This window comes from Canis aureus, chromosome 5 (assembly GCF_053574225.1).
Source record: "Canis aureus isolate CA01 chromosome 5, VMU_Caureus_v.1.0, whole genome shotgun sequence".
In the NCBI taxonomy this organism is placed as follows: Eukaryota; Metazoa; Chordata; class Mammalia; order Carnivora; family Canidae; genus Canis; species Canis aureus.
This window is the reverse complement of record NC_135615.1, coordinates 48,820,205-48,836,019: the sequence shown is the minus strand read 5'-3', so window position 1 is coordinate 48,836,019 and position 15,815 is coordinate 48,820,205. Positions and strand designations below refer to the sequence as shown.

The 15,815-nt window shown below is 36.7% G+C and overlaps 1 protein-coding gene across 1 annotated transcript in view; it reads right to left on the bottom strand.

Moving 5' to 3' along the window:
* The window catches only part of ZSWIM6 (zinc finger SWIM-type containing 6), a 193,493-nt gene that overhangs the window by 3,809 nt on the left and 173,869 nt on the right, over nucleotides 1-15,815 (bottom strand). Inside the window, exons 7-13 of the mRNA XM_077897942.1 lie at nucleotides 15,396-15,542; nucleotides 11,849-11,995; nucleotides 10,294-10,554; nucleotides 6,337-6,472; nucleotides 3,145-3,302; nucleotides 2,355-2,518; nucleotides 589-670 (exon numbers count right to left, since the gene is read on the bottom strand). Of these exons, the coding sequence (XP_077754068.1) occupies nucleotides 589-670; nucleotides 2,355-2,518; nucleotides 3,145-3,302; nucleotides 6,337-6,472; nucleotides 10,294-10,554; nucleotides 11,849-11,995; nucleotides 15,396-15,542 (1,095 nt within the window). The remainder of the gene's footprint in view (nucleotides 1-588; nucleotides 671-2,354; nucleotides 2,519-3,144; nucleotides 3,303-6,336; nucleotides 6,473-10,293; nucleotides 10,555-11,848; nucleotides 11,996-15,395; nucleotides 15,543-15,815) is intronic.

Genomic DNA, 15,815 nt, shown 5'->3' with positions numbered 1-15,815 from the left:
GGCAACCAAGAGGATCTTCTTATGCCTAGCTTTCCCACACCTGAAAGCTCAACTAAACCACACCCAGTAATCATCTATCTGAATGGATACGATGACATATGCCCTCAAATGATGAAGAAAAATCTCAGCACAACTAGATAACTTTATATTATTTTCATTAAAATGAAATGAAACCACTAAACCACAGTCTCAACTTAGTTTCAAAGGTGGTTTCCAACCCACTTAGGGATTCACTCTGGAACTCTTTAAAATAAAATTATAAACCTGATTATCACAAAAAGTGACTAAAAAGCACCTTAAGAGTGATAGAACCTTGCAAGAAGTGTCTACTCAGTGACTTACTCAATTTTAAACAAGAGTCTGAAACCGCACAAATGTGACAGTCTGGAAGAAGGACAATGCAAGTGTGTAAAAGTAAAGGCTGGAGGCAGTGGTTGGGGGAAAGGAAGACCCTGCAGGTTGATAGAAGGAGCAGGGAGCCTTGGAGAAGTCAAGGTAAAAGAGAGAAAACATTCTTGTGTTTGTAAATGACGAGTTAAATCCAACCATGAGGCAGCTGGGAGAGCTCCTCCTCCAGAATTTACCTACCTACTTCAGTAGCACACGTTACCAGCCACCTCACCATCTCCCGCCGTCGCCAATTTAAGGTTGACAGTGTCATTCGCATAACCTATAAAGATAGGAAAACAAAACGTTTCTGAAGATTATTCTAGGTCAAGGGAAGAAAGAAACAATTCATCCCAAGGCATAAACGACTAGGAATATTCCCTACTACCAAGAGGACAGAGAGCCACATTTACAGCAAAGTTCTGCATATCAATTTGGATTCGTTCATGGCTCCCTAGACTAGGAGACAGAAGGCCCACATTCTACTCCAGGTGGGCCGAGTGAACAGAAGCAGCATCCTGGGCAAGGTGCTCAATTAATCACATTTCTCATCTGCAGAATGAGAGGGCTGGACTGCAACATTAAGCACAGTCTATGCCCTCTTCTCCTCCCCAGCTTTAACAAATTCTATGGTTCTAGATTTTTGAGGCTCCTCATGAACAAATTCCGACTAGTAGCCCTCAGTTGGCAAAGAGATCTCTTAGAATAATCATCTTAATTATTCCTTCAATCTCTGGTTGCTCCTTTTCCTGGTGAGCATGAAGATAACCCCAGGTCTAGGGAAAGAGACCATTTTTGACATCATTAGTTGTCTGATTTTTTCATTTTCTAGTAAGATCCCCAAATAAATCATTCATCTTTTCCTGTTTCTCCCACTCTTTAAGATTGAGAACATTTGGGATATAACATGCCTAAAGTCTCAGCAAGGATTCCTCCTTGAGTTGTAGAAATAATAAGACAGGGACTAAATACTCAGTAATCTACCATTTACAAAAAAAAAAAAAAAAAAAAAAAAACTGCCCAAATTCCAAATAACCAGAAAGCTTGTTAATGATTCTTTCTGCATATATCTTTAAGAGGCCAATGATAACAACAATAAGCCAAATAGCACAAATGTCACTGTATACCTTAAATACCTCTGCTTGTACAGTACTATATAGGGTAAGTGCATTTTCCTGTAATCTAATTCTTTAAACTTTATTAATCATCATAAGGGGAATCCATAACTAAAAAAAGGTTAATCATCTAATCAGGGCATTCTATTCCTCATACTTAAGGTAAATGGAAAACAATTTCTCTCACTGCTTTTAATGGTAACCAAAAAAAGCAAATGGAAAAAAGAGAATTCCTTAGAAAAATCAAACTAAAGACTTCTCAGTTTCTGGTTTATACAGTAATCTTTTTAGAGACTATAAGGAAGCAAACATCTGCCTATATGACTAACTCAAAATGTCCTTGGTAAAACATCTAAGCAGGCCTGTGGAAAGGTGAAACTGGACCCTGACCCATCACTCCCCCTTTAACTAATTTTCTCAGGGTTATAAAAAGGAGCTAGAACTGCCCATCTATTATGAACATGCAAACACCAATAAAAATTCACAATTCCTCTAAAACTTTAACCCCAACAACTGGTTCTTTATTATACACGATAGTTTCCCTTAAGTCCCTTTCTAGCAATAATCGCTTCTATTCACTAACGGAGAAATAGTGATGTTAAGGCTATAATTCAGAAAATGACTTTTTTTATTGAAAGACAAAAATAGGGCTTCTAAAGTGCAGCCCCTGCACCTCAGGCGGCAGTCTGGTTCGGCTGGGGATGTCCACGGCTCTGAAGCACAGTGCTCTCCTAAAGTCTGTGCACTCAAGAGTCATGTGGCTACACTAAAATACCCAGACAGAAACAACCCTGAGATGGCGCCTTTATTTAGCAGTCCTTGGTGCCCCGGGAAAGACCACCAGTCATGTACCTGCAGGCCCAGTTCCAGAGATACTTTCAAAAGAGTGATGTCTGGCAAACTGTCCATGAGAGTTGCTATTTTAAATGCATCCTGGGCAAGCTTGAAGATGTGGGATGAGGAGTGAATGTTTTTCTGGATGGATTCTAATACTGTTTCCAGCCTTCGAACATCGCCTGCAACAAATAAGGGAAAACCAAACCAAACCAAAAATCAAACCACCACAACACACACACACACACACACACACAGAGAAAAAAAAAGAGAGAGAAATAAAACAAGACATAAAGCACAAGTTAATTTACCTGAAATGTTCACATATGGCACAACTGTTACTACAGCTAAGTGTCCCAGAGCTACTGCAATGCCTATAAATCTCAGTTTCACAAAGAAGATACACCGAGACACACCCTTACTGACTACGAGTACATATTAACCAGAACCAACATGAGATAGCAAAAAGCCCTCCTAGTTCCTATTATGTATTTTTGATGAATATTTTTTCAGAGGATAAAAAAAAATGTAACCTAACCTGTTTCTGAAACCAGAACCACTACTGACATGATATGGTATCTAAACCTAAACTCAAGCAGCACCAACTTTAAGGATACAATGAAAAGAGGAAAATGTCAGGCTCAAGTGAGTAGCACCCGTTTTACCTCATAAGCTAACATCTAAGGAAAAGGATCCCCCACAACTGGACATTGGCACCACTATTGATAATTTGATAGCATGATTCTTTAAAAACAAAAAAGGGGGCAAACTAACAAAATAATCATGAGGTCTTGGGACAATCGAGTACCTTTGGCTGCAGTTAGCATGGTGGACGCCAGCTCACACTGCTGGGATTCTATGTGGCTTAGAGTGAACCAACGAGGATATCGGTTGGGAACAACTGATGCAATATGGTGTGGGCGGGTGAGGTCTCCCGTTGGAGCAGTAGATTCCAATACTAGCAACCTGTAATGAGAAAACAAGACAGTTGGCTCCTAGTTATTCCTTGTGCATCACCTTGACCACAGGATCTGGTGAGAAGGCAGATGAGTGGGTAGATGCTGGGAGAAACTGTTCAGGTCCTTGTGCAGGAAGAGCTGGTACGGCTACACTCTGCTATCTGGATGCCAAAGTCACCTTGTTAATTGCTCAGTACCCAAACCTAAGAGATTTCTTTTCTTTAGCATCATTCAAAAAAACTGCAAGATTCAAGGAAATCAAGATATGTAACACTGAAGAGATCTGAAACACAAGACGAGTTCACCTACTGTAAAATTTTTGAATTTTATCACTCATTAAAAAATAAAAACAGAAGCTCGTAGTCAAGTGAATACCTAAGACTGAGATAAAAACAGTCAGGGAACAGTAGATAGCTGAAATGGATAAGCTAACTCATTAAAACACAAAATAAGAGGGGAAGCTAAACAAAAATGGACTCCTTTCCATAGATTCATACTTTCTGCAAAATTAGTTCCTTATTACTTTAAGAATTTATAATTAGAACATGTTGTATCAATCCTATCAGAGATGATAAATGCAAACTATCCAAGTATTTGTACTTTGACAGCCTTGCAAAAATTCAGCGTGATCTGATTTTAATCAATCTATGATTAAGAATATGCCAACAAATAAAGAACAATTACTGAAAACAAAGCCCGTGCTTAGCAATCTCTTCCAAATATAAGTACTGAAGAGATTAACAGAGTAGCTACAACTACAATTATTCCTTCACAATCATCAAAAAGCTGACCTTAACTCAAGGATACTAGTGTTTGGGCCTATGGAATAAGAATTAAGGATCAAGAGGAATTAACACGGCCAGGGTGTGATGCTGGGCCTTGGGGTCGCACCCGAGAGCAGTAAAGCAGGCCAAATGCCTCATTTTCTTTTCTTTTTAGCTAAGGACAAAGAGAAATTAGCATTAAAGGGTGACAAGGTAGGCAATTAGGTAATAAGAATTTTGGTGGAGTTCCTATTTAACTTTTCAAAAACCCCAGACTGTCCCTGTGTTCACCGGCAGATCTTTCCAGAACTGCTGCAGCAGAAACTAGTTAAGAGCCCTGAGAAGATGAGAACATGAGTGCTAAAAACACCCTTTTCCAGCTCCCCAACCCCTCTCCCACTTGTAGTAAGCTACAGGTCTCTCTTCTTGCCGGTTCCCCTGGCTCCCTTCAGATGCCCTAGTAGGTCTGCTACCCCCCTTCCATGGCAGTCCGGTAGCAGAGGTAGGGGCAAGTCAAGAAAAGAGGTGGAAAATAATCCCCTGGTGCCCTACTAGTATCCCCCATGAACAAACTGCCTTGGCAGCAACCAAGGACAAATACGTTTCCGTGTGTTAGAAAAGCAAACCTTTCCACCTGACAGATACTTTCCCATAAGCCAGAATCACAGAGAAACCTCATGATATTTTATCCTTAAACTTTACAGTGGTCACAGCAATAGCATCTGGTGGCATCATAACATTAGCATTCCTTCCCTTTACAACAGGAGCAAAATTCTTATGATTTAAGTAAGTATAGAGCTGAGCATCTGTCTTCGTCTGACAGCTTCTATTTCAGCTTCCAAAAATGGGAATAGGAACTTAAAAAAACCTGTGTCCTAAAATATAAACCAAGGGGCATAAAGTAATTTAGTATGTGTGGAGGGTTTACTTATGTTACTTATTAATTTATTTGGGGATATTTTTAAAAACAAACAAGCAAGAACTTCACAAGGCCTCTCTGATGGGTTAATGAGATTTCATGGTGCCAAGGAAAGAATGCCAAGTTAAAGGATGTCAGTCTCACTACAAACTGACATACACATAGGTATATGTACTCTCTCACTCTCTCTCTCACATATACACACACACACACTCTCTCTCCCTTTCTCTCTCTTTCTCTCTCTCTCTCTCTCACACACACACACACACACACACACACACTGCATAAAAAAGAGGCCCCCTGAAAAATATAAGCTACCCTCATAGTGGCAAGACTTTCTTTTGAATCCACTATACTGGTTGCAGACAAAGAATCTTTGGTGACAAGATTCTATGGGGTCAAACTGGTCTTTGACATCTCAAGCTCTTGGGTGTATACATGGTTTACCTTTGGTGACTTGACTATAACTGGATCTAATCTGCACTTTAACATAGGAGTGTTTTAATTTTTTAAAACACTTTAAGAAAGGTAGATAAGCCTTTCAGGTCCTTTAGGTTTAAAAGGCAACATGTAAGATTCAAAAATATAATCTTGAATTCATTAAAAAATATTCACCTAGGCAAACTCATGATAAAAATATTTGGTGAACAGACTTTATTTTTGGTTTTTTTGGTTGTTGTTGTTGTTTTGTGAATAGACTTTAAAAAGGAAAGTGAAAATAGCAAGGTCAAGGGCAGTGAACAACCTATTCTAATTATTATTACTGAAAAGGAGGGGCTGGGAGCAGTCCAAGTGAGGAGAGCAGGTCCTAAAGATGCCTGATAGTGATACCTTTAACCCTAGCCCCTGATCCCATCTTCCATTGCCCTCCAGGTGAGCCCAAAGGTGCTTCCATGATCCTACAGCCTCCTTGCACTAATGATGGATGGACCATGGAATTACAGCAGGTGTGAAGGGCTCCCTGAGGGATCACATTCAGTCAAGTATACTTAGTATTTACCACTGTTTCAAAAATCGAATTTTTTCAAAACGATCAATTATTTAGGAAGGTTTCAACTGGTGCTCCCTTGTGTTTAAACCTGGCCTGAAACTGTTCTCTAATTCCCAAATTCTAGCATCAAGAAAAGTAAGAAAAAAAAGCCATCATGACCAGTCTAGGATAGAATTCTTCCTTTACTGTAAAACAAAAGCCAGACCAACTAACAAACCAGTACTACAACAATCCAAGAAGTATAAATAGTTTCTTAAGCTTTTGTGCTGCCTACAAGAAATACGAATGAGTGAGAAGTCAGTTAAGAGCTGTTTTTCCCCATGGGGAATCTGGGTCGCCTCCGCCCGGCTGGGCCGTGAATACGTACCGCATTGCTCTCAGGGCAATTGTGTATGCCAATTCAGCATCGTGAGGTAGGAGAGAGGTGAAGAGATACTTGGCAAATGTGTGCATTGGAACGCTCTCCCGATGAATTATTTCGCCTAAACCACTATATGGTCCGGCTGTGGGAAGAGAGCATACACATTTTACATTCCTAAGAAAGGAACTAAGACTTCTTGTAAACTATATTTTTAAAATTTTTATGTAAAGTTATAACATACACAAGCTAATCTAGTTAAGAATGTAATCAAAGTGACATAGTAGAAAAAATTACAATTCTTAGTCAAAAATCATTCTATAGGGAATAGTATTCAGTATTGAATTCATTTCAGGAACGACCCCCCAACTAACTATACCATAGTTAAAATGAGAATCAAAGAACTAGGGGGCAGAGCTTTTTCATATTATAACTGTTTCAGAGAAAGAAACCCTCTGAAACACAAAAAAATCTCACTGAATTTGAGACATCCTTTCTCAATGTGTGACATCTGAGCATACAGATTTTCAAATGCATAGATGACTCTGCAGCTTAACTTTGGAATCTGCCCCTGGATCCAATCAGTCTTATGGGCACAGACAAGCCCAGGTTTCCAGAAGAGTGCTCTGCCTCAGGGGAGGAATCTAAACCACAAATTCCAATACAAAGACTTTAAATACTGTTGCTTCTAATAAGCAGAAATAGATATTAATTCTCAGAAAGTGATTAATAATAAAAGAATAGTTAGTAACTCATTTGATACTCACCATAGGCAAAGAAAAAAAATTAAAGTAACTGGAAATCTACCACTTCAGGGACTCCAAAAGACCAATTTCAAAAGCAAAATTACATTTAAGCTGTCAAAATTCATTTCTTAGTAACTTATGACAGGCATGGTAGTAGAGCTAACTTCCCCTGTGTGCTCTCTGAATGCCGCCCCTAAGAAAGGCGATACCGAATTTTAAAATAAATTTTGAAAGGAAACCACAGTGGTTAGTTCAACTACTTTCCACTTAGGTACTTTGAGGTTTAGTTACTGTAAAGTGTTTAATAAATTAGTTTCCATGTCACCTTTGGGTAACATCTGTTTCATGATTTCTAGAATTATGAACCATGACACTGCTGCTCAAAGGACATAATACATTTGTTTTCCATGAGAAAAATCAGTCTGGTGAAGAGTTTAGAATGCAAGAAATGGCAGTTCAGAACAAATGGTGAGAGGAGTTACTGGGTAGGAGCATGATACATTCTAGATCATTTTAACAGAGATTATTTTAACATTTCATTATTTTATTTTTTGTTTAGTGTTTTTCAAGTGCCCATTATTTAAGTACTTTGAAAATCATATTTTCATAAAACCTTATTTTTTTGCCTAGGCAAAGTAAAATCCATCCTAGATTTCTAATTTTACCAAATATATTACCTTCTTCATATTTTTAAGACATTTAGAAATGTTTTAGTGACCTGATATTCTTAAAAGGTTGATATAGCATTATAGTTCTGCCTTTAGTTCATATAACAAGGCTAAATTTTTAGATTATTACTATGGACTAAATGTTTATTCTCCCTGCTCAAATTCATATGCTGAAGCCCCAACTCCCAGTGTGACTGTACTTAGAGATGGGCCTTTACACAGAGGTAATTAAGGTTAAATGTGTTCACAGGATGTGGCCCTGATCCAACAGGATTAGTGACCTTATAAGAACAGACATCAGAGAGCTCTCTTGCTCTCTCTCCCCCTCTGCTGTGTTGAGAGCACAAAGAGAAAACAGACATTTGTAAGACAGGAAGAGAGGGCTCACCAGAAATTTCACTGACAAACACTTTGACCTCTGACTTCCCAGCCTCCAGAACTGTGAGAAATTCCTAATGCTTAAGCCATTCGACTGTAGTATTTGGTTATGGCAGCCCGGGCAGACTAGAATACTATTTTACTGAAGGCTTCATTATAGAAAACTTGTAGATTACTCATTTCCTTCATTTCTCCTCCATTTCCTTTCAATGTTTCCCTTAAGTCACCAAGTTACCTTTTTGTGCTATGCAAAAATAAATAAATAAAATAAAAAACCCAGGACATAATAGTCAACACTTATTGTTATGACATCCCCCAACAAAAATATTCAGTCAGATATCACAGAATTATTTGTGGATTAGTAATTGAGTGTAGTCTCTGAACTCCCCAAAAGTGCTTTACCAATATGCCAACTGACCCAATATGCTAGTATTGTATTATGGTCAAGTGATTTACATACAGCAACAATACAGGACGACTGCTTTTTCTTTTTCAGAAAAAGTTAAGCATCTTTTATTTCAGAAGAGTTAGTGCCTGCTATTTTGTGCTTGAAATTTACAGAGTGTAAATACATGAAGAACTTGGTGCCCCAGTGCAGTCAACTCAACCATGGAGTGCTTATTTTTGGGAGTTTACAGAAATGGTCCCTTGGCTTCCCCTTGGACTGCTTCCTGTTCTGCACTAGCCATTCTCTACAAGCCTCATAGGATCAGGAAAGGAAAGGAGACTGCAATGAGTCAAAAGCACTCCTTATCAGGCATAGTTCTAAAAAAAATATTTAATGGGGAACAATGCTCTAATCAAAATCTAAGAAACAGTTGTGAAATATTCGTGAGTAATGAACATGGAAACATTTAAAAAGGCAAATGATAAACAGATATCAGATACTACCAACTTTGAAAAGCACACATCCTCTTCCTATCCTTTAAGTACAGTGGAAATCAAAAGTCAGTCACTAACAGCCAGTGACAGCACTAAGTTTGTGGTTCATGATACTTATATCAAAAGGAATTATATAGGAGGAAACTAAAACAAGAACGAAGAAAGAACGAAGATCACTTGAAATTTGCCAACATGTGCTTTTTTATCTTTAGAAGAAAAAAAAAGTTAAGGCGAGGGCTTCAAAACATGATCAGGAATTTTACCAAAATTAAGCAAAATATTAACATGTTTTAACTTTTCTAAGAGTATGTTCCCTTTAAAATGCACTTCTAAAACATACAAATGTATAATATATTTGATGAAAATATTTTCTTTCAAAGAGATCTTGAGCTTTGGACAAATAAAAGAGGTTGTGAAATGTTATTTTTTCTAAATCCCTTCCCCGTATGCAAGAGTTCTGAATGTAAGATGAAAATACCACACTTTATTCAACTATCAATCATAGAGAATCCCACAATAATAACACCCATAGACTGAAGAGATAGAAGCAATTTTACCAATTAGGCATCCCCTAAATTTGAGTAAAAGATGAGGCTATTATACTTAATTAATCTTTTCTAGAAAAAAAGCAAAAAAAAAAAAAAAACCCACTACTTTTTAAAAATAATGCCAACCAAAATTTCTTAGGCCATTCAGCTCTTGACCTTACAAAAAGAAGAAAATTAGACTTTGCCTTAGAGAATCCAAGAAACTTTGAACTTGGTGAATCTATGCCTAATGAATTTTCTGGAATAATTAGCACAGTGGAAATCCATTCCTGGGGCCTCTAGTCCTTTGCTAGCATGTGCAAATGACATATTCAAAACCCGGATGTCATGTAATAGCCATAATAATAATTCACAGGAATGCCAACGAATTTCCTTTCCATTATTTAATTGGTCAATCAAATAGATACATGGCTACCAGTAATAACTCACTAAGTATCAAACTTGCATTTATCTCAGTAATGGCACAGACTAAATAACAACAGTCTTTTTCAAAGTTTGTGGCATTAAATGGGGCTCATTTCTAACATGCTATCTTACGCGACACTTAAAAGACACACATCTGACTATACTTTTTGATCAAGTGATACTACTTTTTGGATAGTAAACATTCCCATGACAACTCAGTGACCATACCAATCAGAATTACTACGACACCAAATGCATTCAAACAATACTCCCAACATAAGAAAGCTTGTGCCTCAATAAAATTGGCAGAACAAGTGGAAAACTTCTGTATCACACTACCTTCTAATAGGAAGACTGCTTGCTTGCGAAAAATTTTCACCAGTGTGTCATCCAATTCAATTTCCTGAAGCTTGGAAATGAGCTGCTCCTCATTCCGGCAAACCTTCTCTTGTGTGTACAGCCCATCAGGCATGATACGCTGCTGTCCCAGCCCTATCAGGGCTACTTCCACAGCTAGTGTTAAATAGGATTCCCCTTCTTCTAAGAATTTATGTGCAGGAAGATGCTGGTATTCCAGAGACTTGCACTGTCCCATATTCTCTGTAAAATGTCACAAAAGAAATCAGAGTTCAGATATTACTTTTCCATGTAATGATAGGTATAAGTATTTATTTTACCCACTACTGATAAATGAATTATTGACTTTATTCCAAGAAAGCCAGAAAATTGTTTCTTACGTTAAAGTGAATAGTTTTTCTAAGATGTTTTAAAACTTGACGGTGAATGACCAGATGTGTATGTTTTGGGGGATGGAATATTACAAATATTTTTCTCCCACTGAAAATGAATCATCAGAAAAACCCTACAAAGCTAGGAAGACATTGTAAGAATACTTAAGAGTGAAAAAAGATTTTAGACAAGAGCAAAATTACAGTGACTACAACAGTTGCTGATTTTTTAAAGCCTGGCATTAAAAAAAAAGTTCCCAAACTGTTACCACTATGTCGAAATTTAATGAGAAGTGTAGAGAAAACAACAGACACAACCCAATTTCAAGGTCCTTTCTGTTATCAAAGAGTCATCAGTTAACAAAAGAGGAATGATTCTTTGGGCATTCTCTTATCTTAAAGTGTTTCTCTTAGAAATATTAATAAACTTCAACCATTGAACTCCCAAGGAAAGTGAATTCAGAATCATACCTTTCACTATCCTGAAGGAGTTTGGGGCACCCATAATCCATGAAAGCAGACACCACAGGAGAAATTATGGAGGCTCAATATAATTACTCCTCTGAGTCTACCCAGGTATGAGAGCAGCAGAGGGACAACCATTCCTGCCTCCCAAACCTCTGCTCACAGCCCAAGGGCAGTCATTTTAGGGATGATTCTTTAGTCTCAAGAGGCCAGAGAGAAATCTCAAAACACTGCTTTATAGGAATGTGTGATGTAAAACACTTCTGAGTGACATTAGATACTTCTCTTACAGGAGACTACAACCCATTTAAGTGACAAGTAACTTCTGATGTAGACAAATTTAAAAAGCAACTAAATTTCTAGTTCTAAATGCTTTGGTACACATCTTTATTTTAAATCTTGAGACTGGAAAACAGCCATAAATGCAGATAAATTCTCAGATGCAGAATCAATGGCTAGAAGAAAATAAACATTTTTTAGGTTCTTAACACATGCTGCCAACTGTTGCTTCTAAGACAGAATTTTCCTAGTTTATAAAGCCTCCACAAAGCAACAGGAGCACCCATTTCCTTGCTCCCTTGCTAACCATAAGTACTAGTAACTATATGGATTCAGAAAAAAACCTGTGAAAAAAACAATGACCAATGCCATTCAGGGTTTAAAGAGAAAAAAGCACACGAAATGAATGCTACTGGTGTTACCTGTAAAATCCGAGAACCCAGAGAAATTTTCATCATCAATTCGGCAGGCTTCCATGAGGCTGCTGAAAAGAGTGCCCACGGGGTCCAGGGGGTGTCCAACCCAGCCCTCGAGATTGGTTATCGAAGTGATGCTTTTATGGGGTAGCTCTGTGTAAGAAAAGGGAATTGAGAGATGGAGACAAGTAGAAGATGAGAGGCTTTACCATTTAATAGTGGCATTCTAACAAATTAGTACTGAATTCAATTAGGTACACATAATCCCTAACATGTTAACTATTTTGTGCTCATAGAGTTCATCTGTTAAATCAGTATAAATAGTGTCAATTTTCCAGGACCGCCCCCAAACATTAATTCATGTGCCTAAGGTACTGGGTTAACCTATTCATGCTATTAAACAATGTTGTATGAGGAAAAATAAGTTCCAAATTTTCACCTGAGAAGCAAGGAACCACTTCCCTCACTTTCCCAAAAGTGGCATTAGAGAAGACTAGGAAGTCTCCCTGGAATGATCACTTGCTAACTATATTAAGAAGATAACATTAAAGTCAATGTTCACTAAGTCCTCTACACCGGAGATCAGAAGGCAGCAGTAACCTGGGTCCAATCTAGATTCCCCTATGGATATCATTAAACTACTCCCTTTGCACCTATGGAAGGCCTCATTATCATGGATCTGTACGCCATTTAAGTGAGGGCCTTTGCCACAAAGGGAAACTATAGCAGAAGGTAACATATAATTTGGATGAAACATCCTTTTCATTTTCTTTGCAGAATGGTAGTACTTTCAAAGTCCTTAAGTTAAATTGTAAAGTCCTGAGAAAAAAAGCTACAAATATTTTAAGATATGTTTCTTTTCGTAAAGAATGCAATGCTTTACATCCAAATATTTACTAAATAAATAATAGTAGCTTCTTAAAGGAAAATATAATGAAATCTATAAACAATATAAATTATCCAAGACAAATACTGGCTTTTTATAAATAGCTAAAGAACCATTCCATGAATCCAATATTCTTTTAGAAGTCTTCTGGTTTTGGACTATCAACTACCAGTACATAACAGTGAAGAAGCCTGGCACAATGTGTGTGTGTGTGTGTGTGTATAAATCTATATGGTGAAAGGAAGTGTTGTAGTTACATAAATCTATTACAAGCAATGGAAACAACAGAGCAAATTTTATGAGGTATTTCCTCTTTTTTTTCCACACAAAACTTAGTGAAAACAACACAAAAATGAGGGAAACAAATTTCAAAAAGGAGTATAATTTTTTTTTTTCAAAATCAAGAAGCTAAGTAAACCTAAGTCAGACAAAGAAAGACAAATACCATATGATTTCCCTTTAATGTGGAATCTAAAAAAACCCAAGCTTCTAGATACAGAGAACAAACTGATAGGCAGGGGTGGATGCAGGTGAAAAGAAGTAAACGGGGAAAAGGTACAAACTTCCACTTATACAATGAACTAGTCATGGTGATGTACAGCATGACAACTATAGTTAATAATACTGTATTCTATTTTTGAAAGTTGCTAAGAATAAATCTTGAAAGTTCTCATCACAAGAAAAAAAAGTGTAATCATGTATGGTGACAGATAATAACTAGACTTACTGTGGTGATCATTTTGAAATATATAAATAGAATTCTATTATATACCTGAATATGATGTTATACATCAATTATATCTCAATTAACAACAAGAAAACCTGACATATTATGCCAAATAGTATTGAAAATGTACAAGGTATATACTTACTAATCTTGACCACATAACAAATAATTGTCATAGCAATTTGGAATTATAACAGCTGTGAAAAACCTATTCTTTAAATATGGACAAAAAAGTAAAAAAGAGGGAGAGATAAAGGTATAGAGACAGTAGTACCTAAGAGTAGCCTGAAATAACTTTTCACTCCTCATAAGATAAAAGAGAAATGGGTGTAAGAGTGGTTTTAAAGACAATTAAAGGAGTCTAACTTAACATATATTTTAATTCAGTTACACAAACTAACATTTTTTACACTTTCAATTCATAGATATTGTAATATTTTTCATTTAAAAACATTTCTTTAAAAAGTTTATGATTTTAAAATCTGATAATCATCCTAACCTAGCTAGCTTTAATTTTGCAGTATAAAAAGTACCTCACCCTCTCTTACCCTGAATATTACTATCCTTCATATTTTGCAGAAGTAGCTACCTTTTGGCTATAGATTGTGTTTGGGGGAAGAGTGATTGCAAAAAAAATTTCCAAAGGTTCAAGGAATATATTTTGCAAACATATCTGGTAACCTGTTATGTTGTGAAGAACATGAAGAAATGGACACAATAGTGATCACCAGGATATTATTACATTCCAATTCCATTTGAGCTCCCCTTCTTCTGGTTCAAATTTTAACTTCAAATTTTTCTTTCATCATATAAGTGAATTAAATGTTAGTTAACATTTATAGTAATTCTGATACAGACAGATGGTACTAAAAGTTACAACACTCACTCACTCTAACCTTCAGCTCATTTCAACAACTCTTGATAAATTTCAGCTGTACCCTTGGTGTGTGTATAATCACAGAAGGATTAAACAAAAACAGGACTAAAAAAAAAACAAAAAACAAAAAACAACACCAAAAAACCCAGGTACTAAAAATATCTCTCTGAATAAGAAAACTCCAGACTGAAAAAACAAACCTAATCAAAGACACACAAAAAGATTTATACCTATAGAAGGAACAAGAAGTGCATCGATTAAACAGAAAAAGCATATATATTTCTTTTTCTGATCAGAGCCTTATGCATGTAATATAACTCTCTGCAAATGCTATTACTCAGTAATACTTTAAAATTTAAAAGATTAATAGTAAACTAAGATAAAGAGAAGTTAAACTGAAATGTGTTGGCAGTTGGCAGTTCATCAAATGTTATTTACAGAATTTGAAAAATACAGGAGTTCTGATCACTTAAAATAAATACCATATCCTGAAATACAAATTGTTATAGCTAAAAAGTTTTAGAGTGCTTACACACTATGCCAGGCTCTTTTAAGAGCTTAACAGGAATTAACTAGTTTAATTTTTTTCAACAACTCTAAGAGACCAGTCTCTACTGAAGACCATTCCACAGATGAGGAATCTAAATCACAGAGCTTCATGTCACTGCCAGCTAGGACCTAGGGCTAGGATTCAAACAGTCTGACCCTAGACCCCTTACTGTTAGAATGAAAATGCACTTTCACAAAATCAGAGAATTGGCTAACTGGCATTTTCAATAATTCAGACACACTAAATAATTACTTGAACAATAAAAAATTATCCCCCTAAAGAATTAACTAACCTAAGAAATGTTTTTTAGAATCTTATTTCATACACATGCAATCAGGAAAAAATAAGCCTAAAATTTCTTGCAGATCAGCTATGAAATATTCTAAATGAGTAGTGAGTAAAGTCATCTCCGTTGCTCTAATTTTAAAAGCTATCTCTCTAAAAGGGGACAAAATCTAGTTATGTCGTCACCAAGAATCCCATTCCAATGGAAACAAACTCCTTCACATTCACCTTTTTTTTGAGTTCGGAACATTTCCAACTGTTTCTGTTGCTGTCGTCTTAACGTGTTAACAATAGCTATTGCTAATCTCAGTGCTTCTCTGGGATACCCATGAGAACGTAATGCATCCACTCTTGCACAAGCTGTAGGAACGTGTTCTAAAACAAAAAGTTAAGGGGAGAAAGTTGCCATCGTCAGACAGATCTACAAAAATCGCATTTAAGTAGTAAGATGTTTTTTCCCAAAATACTATTAAAAAGACACAAGGAACCATTTCTGAACTTGGATTTGAATGAAACGCTCAGCTCCTACTGCCAAGCATTCATCCATCTCCCATTGAATCCCTCAACTCTCCACCTCCCACTCCAATAATGCTATAGAAACGAAACAAAGAAGTAAGTCATGGAAATGTCTTTCCGGTTTGGCCACTT